The sequence below is a fragment of the Amphiura filiformis genome, chromosome 7 (assembly GCF_039555335.1).
Source record: "Amphiura filiformis chromosome 7, Afil_fr2py, whole genome shotgun sequence".
Taxonomy (NCBI): domain Eukaryota; kingdom Metazoa; phylum Echinodermata; class Ophiuroidea; order Amphilepidida; family Amphiuridae; genus Amphiura; species Amphiura filiformis.
In genome coordinates, this window is record NC_092634.1 from 59,505,283 (window position 1) to 59,511,205 (window position 5,923).

Consider the following 5,923-nt stretch of genomic DNA (forward strand, 5'->3'; position numbering starts at 1 on the left):
GGAATATCTGTTTTTTGACTTACTGACTAATTTTTATACCCCTCAGAAAAGATGCGTTATCTCCATGTTATTTGAAGATTCATGGGATTATTTTTTGAGTATCATAGCACTAGTAGTAAGTCCCAGAATAATGTTAAATAAAAGTTTTATTGTATTTCTTCTTTTGTGTAATGAACTTTGAAATGTAAAAATTGGCATCGGGGTTAGTTGAAACTTTTGAGGTGGGGTTAGTTGACACGTGAAAATCACATAGAAAAATATGGTTAAAAATTTGACTTTTTAAAAATTTGTAACATGTTTACCATTTCTTCAATATTGCTTTAATATGGTTAAAAGCAATAATGCAAGCAAAAAGTGCACACAGAAAGTACATTTTATAATATTTTAGGCTTCTCATATTTTGGTCCATGGTGACACTCATCACCTTGTGTCCAAAGTATTGACCCGCGCTCCCACATATATTATTTATTCATTTTTTCACACTGATTGTATGTTAAAGGGTGCCTTCAAGGGAAGTATAACCCTAACAACACAATAATAATTATTTTGAAATTTTTACAAGCCGTGTTTCAACTAACCCCACTCTATGTTTCAACTTACCCCAGGGGTGGGGTTAGTTGAAACACTTTTTTTCAAATTTTCAAATTGGATTATATGAATAATCATAAGCAGGTCCAATAAAGTTTAAGGCTGTATTTGTAGCATCATGTATGTATATGTTTATACTGATATGGTTAGTGTTTCTTGAAAGTAATCGGTTTGCGTTAAAAAGACAATTTTGTGAAAAATGTTTCAACTAACCCCAATCTCCCCTACACTGACTGGGCACTTAAAAACAAAATTCAAGTTCAGTTCTCATGGGCATGGGGTGGTAATTAGGTCGAATACATGTGGGAACCCAGTGTACATGCACATGTACATGTATTTCATGTTAAATTCATTTCAATGGTGATCTTGAGTCTGTTCTTTCATACTCAAACATTATTTACTTGTGCAGCAGAATTGTCATTCCTATGACATGGCCTGAATGGCCCACCTTCCAGCTTCCTTTGAAACGAAGCGGTGAAGTCAGCTGAATTTTATTGGCTTTTCCACCTCTCATAGTCACTAGTCCAGTATACTTAATAACATACTCAAATTTCCTAACTGTGTGTGTATTCTCTAATTTTTCTTCAACCTTGAACCCAGTAATAGCTAAAGTGAAGCGCTTCCCGACATGACTCTTGGCTGGTGTTACGGTGTACCTTTCACAAATGGGGTCCCCTGAATAGTCTGTTTGCGAAGAACATGTCCATACTTTGTCAGGATTTCTGTCTCTTGGTAAGTGTAGTCTTTGTGAGTAACCTGTCAAGTCTGAAATGTCTACTGGTTCCTCTCCTATTATAGTGTGAAATGCTTTACCTATTCCAAATGGTGACGCAAAGTAAAGTCTTGGGTTGATGTGGGGGCATACCTGTGAGCCGCTTGTACCACATGAGCATGTTACTTCATCAGAACCTTGTGACAATCTTCGCCTCTTGTGCTCTCTGATTGCAATATTACTTCTTTCAGCATGAACCTTGTAAGCTTCATTATAATATTCCCTCAATTCATTCGAAGCTTTAAAGGTTTGGAGTTGATCAACATCTATGTTATAGAATCTAACATATGGCAGCAATCTGTTTTCCCACTTTCCTCCGTCAATAAGACGTAACAAGGACAATTCACTGGCCAAAACAAGTTCCTCTTGAATTTCAGGAATAGATAGAACATTGTTGACTTGATCGTAACTCAACTTCCAGAAGAGTTCCGAGTAGTATGTTTGCAAAGTAATTCCTGCAAAGTTAGTTCTGATTGTACTGTAGCATAATGCAACCATATCAGCGAGGAAACTTTCAACATACTGTAGCCATAGCAACCCAGCTTTCACAGCATCACCATGGATACCTGTGAGGACATCTTTTATAAAGCCCACACAGTCATCCTTCAAAGCTGGTACATCATACTTGTCTGCCAATGTGTGAATACCACAAACATTATCAATAGTCAGTGTTAGTGTCCCTGTATACAAGAACTTCAAGAAATCAGAGAAAACTGCCTCTCCTTCAGGTGATTCTTGAAGTGTGATCTTCCTTTCTTCAGATTCTTTCCAGTTTTCGCCCATCAGCATAGTTTTGAAAACTTTGCTTTGTGCTGCTAAGACAAACCTGTGTGCAGCAAACACCTGGTCACCTACTTTCAAAGTCACATCACTGATGTCTGCATTGTTGAAATGCTCACCAATGTTGGCAATGATGTTGGTCTTGTGCTCAATGAACTCCTGTCCTGATGCTTTCCGTGCCATCTTGATACCAGGTTTAAATGGACACTGTTTTGAAATCTACCTAAAAAGAAATTAATAAAAGAACAAAAAATCAAAATTACTAATAATTGTTATCTCAAGTAAAGTTTCTGGAATCACAATCCACTAACTCTGAGGAATGTAGCATGGACTGGGATGATGTTGTAATATGATGCACGCAGGATGCTGTAAGGGTGCTGGCCCTGGTGCAGGGCATGCTGTAGGATGCAGGGAGGATACTGCAAAGATGCAGAGGAAACTTGGGATTCAGGGAGTATGCTTTTTAAAGGGGTCTCCGGCAATCATAACATTGCGCCTTATATGTTAGAAAAATAATTATCAAGCACGAATCTCATGGTTTTATTTAAAATAAACTCATATTGACCATAAAAACAAATAAAAACAGTCGGCTCTCAACACGCGATATTCAAAATTCCCGTGCCGAAATTGTCTAAGTGCAATGACGTAATGGCTACTTGTGCTCGATTGTTGTCAGCCTTCATTGTATTACTGGGACGTCATTGCACTTAACAATTTCGGCGCCCGGTAATTTTGAATTTTGAGAGATGGATGTTTTTATTCATTTTTATGGTCACTATGAGTTTGTTTTTTAATAAAACAATGTGATTCATGCTTGATAATTATATAGGACTAATGTTTGTGATTGCCGGAGACTTCCTTTAAGGATGCAGGGGTACTGTAAGATGCGGGGGTGCTGTCAGGGGGATCCTAGTAAGCATGGAGTGCTGCAAGGATACAAGGTTGTTTGATGGGATCATTATTTTATTAGTTTTTCCAAACAAAACATCATGTATCAAAATGGTCTCAAATTGTTCCTCTCAACATACTATTCCATAGTAGGATAGGTTTAACATATGTAGGAAGTTTGCTTCCCAAGGTTGCACGGGCAAATAGGTCAAGACCATATAAAGCTCCATACATTGTATATCAAACGTTACACCGGTATAGACCTATTGACTGACCAATTTTTGGGTGTAACCATTATTATGACGAGAGGAAGAATTTGAGACCATTTTGAGAACAATCAGAGCAAGTTTTCAAATTTGAGCCCTGTAGAGGTCAAACCTTGACCTTTGACCTTTTTTCTGGTTCTGGTTGAGTCGGCATTGCCAGACATGCTGTAGGCCTACTTCACCAACCTTGAACTGATCTGTATCTGACAGAAGTTTGTGAAATTTACAATTCTCAGCAGCGGTGTTTTATGAAACTGCCAATACTTGTAAGTATTCTGAAGGATCGGTAATAATTGTGTCGGTAGTGCAAGTTGAAATTAAAGTTAAATCTTTATTACTTCCGTGGTCCGAGCTGTGCGCCAAGCGTAGACGAGCGTACACACAGAAGAAATAAACAATCGCGCTGATTGGCTGATCAACGGACTTGACAACAAGCCGGTTGACCCATTGGTTGTCTGCACAGCGCGTAGTAGGCGACCTTGTCACTTCTCTGCGATCGCAATTCACCAGCGTACCGGACCACGGAAGTAATAAAAATTAACTTTAGTGAGTTTATGTACAAGGGCAAATAAGTTAGGTCTGAATCAATTTAAAAGCACTTCAATTTTTAGTGGACATGCCTACTATTATACCCTTTACTGGCAAAAACGCGTAGGTTGGCTCACAGGTCCCATGGCTAATGATTGGCTAAATGTATGAACTTCAATCGCTTGGCCGGGTGCACACCGGATATGCGCCAAACAGAGAATTGTGAAACTGCAATATTTTCGTAAAACCACAGAAGATAAGATATTACCTCTTCTCTGGTAAAAGCAAGAGAAGTGATATTTCGATGAAAATACATTTTTTTTCAATTTTGCGAACATATGGTTTGAAAAAAAACACGCCTTTTTGTGTGTTTCGCGAATCGTGTTTCTTCATCTGAAAACACCCCTTATTTCGCGAAATTTTCGACGAGCATGAATACACGCGGATGCACAAAGTGCGGGGGCCGGGTAGACATAGACCTTAGGTACATATTTCGAGGAGCATAACAAACACCAAATTGGTGTCGTATGACCTTTGACATGCATGCATTCTTTTGTCGAGAGTGACATGGTCTTTCAATTCGTGCCGAGTGTCCTTGGCAGACTTGACTATGCTTCAGTGATCATGAAAGCATAGTCAAGAAGACTATCGTAAAGGCAGTTAAAAGCATATGACAATGGCGTATGTATACTCGCTGACCGTACAGAGGTCTAGTCCGAATAATCAGACCCAGAACAAAATATTAATTTCTGACATGATCGTGTACTGGGTCTGAACTGTTTCCATATGAAATCTTGATGGCAAATTGGACAATAGAAGCACATGGTTCTACGTGACAGCTTTTTAATCCCTCATGTTACGTGAATCACGCTATTGTGGACCATCCCGGGGACCATCCTTCTGATACTTGAGTGTTTGGACAAGCGGAACGGTCTTTTGTCTACCTCTCTGTTTGTAAACACACCAGGAGGTCGAAATCGTCCTCCTCGCCGAATACGAAAGTCAGCGTAATATACTAATAGTACGGCACTACGTGGTCCGAGCTGTGCGCCAAGCGTAGACGAGCGTACACACAGAAGAAATAAACAATCGCGCTGATTGGCTGATCAACGGACTTGACAACAAGCCGGTTGACCCATTGGTTGTCTGCACAGCGCGTAGTAGGCGACCTTGTCACTTCTACGCGATCGCAATTCACCAGCGCGTACCCGGACCACGGAAGTAATAAAAAATTAACTTTAGTGAGTTTATGTACAAGAGTGTTTTCAGGAAGCGTAAATTGGCAGGCCGTCGTGCTAAATGATCGGCCTTATATTATAAGTTAGTTTGGGCTGGGACTACCGGACTGGGTAGTATCCCCGGTCCCCGCGGGTATTCATGCTTGTCGGTGAACTTTAAAAACACCCCCTTTTGCATCTCATTTCACGAAGTTTTCAGGGGAAAAACACCCCTTTTTTAGCGATTTCACGAATTATTTGCCCTTTGACAATACCCCTATTATTAGGGATGACCACTGTCAATACAGTTTCCACTAGAACGATTTTTCAGTTACTGTGTGCGTGCACTCACACACGCATTGTCTATGGAGAAACTGATCGATACAAGAAATCCCAGGCCTGTTAAATGGCGTACATACTTGTTTTGATCCAAATGTAGGCCTATATCAGAGTGTTTCAAGAAATTCCTGATTCCACCAGAAAACATTAACCAAACTTTTTCTGTTTGGTCAGTAAATAGAGAGGACCTTCCTACATGAAGAGATCAACTTTTTTTAATGCAAAATTTAATGAGATGAGAACTACAACAGGTTGAAGTGACACCATTCCGTGCATCAGGTGTTCAAACGCAATTATCTCCGAATTTGGAGTGAATCAGACAAGCAAACTTACATACTCATAAAATTTAACTATTTTTGAAGACAAAATGTGCAGGATGTTAAGAAATTTAAGAATGTTTAAGCCTACATGGCCCATCTCAAATCTTTTACTTCCCGTGCACTTCTCACTACCATGTCCATTTCATATGCTAGTCCATCATGGCTTCCATGCACACACAGTGTATTGCTCAATGTAGAAAAGATAACCTTATCGCCTTTAACCGA

At 39.6% G+C, this 5,923-nt stretch overlaps 1 protein-coding gene across 1 annotated transcript in view; it reads right to left on the reverse strand.

Moving 5' to 3' along the window:
* Positions 1–363: 363 nt before the first annotated feature.
* LOC140156408 (BTB/POZ domain-containing protein 17-like) overlaps positions 364–5,923 on the reverse strand; it is an 8,886-nt gene continuing 3,326 nt past the window's right edge. The window contains exon 2 of the mRNA XM_072179359.1: positions 364–2,363. Coding sequence (XP_072035460.1) covers positions 986–2,323 — 1,338 coding nt within the window. The 5' untranslated portion in view covers positions 2,324–2,363 and the 3' untranslated portion in view covers positions 364–985. The remainder of the gene's footprint in view (positions 2,364–5,923) is intronic.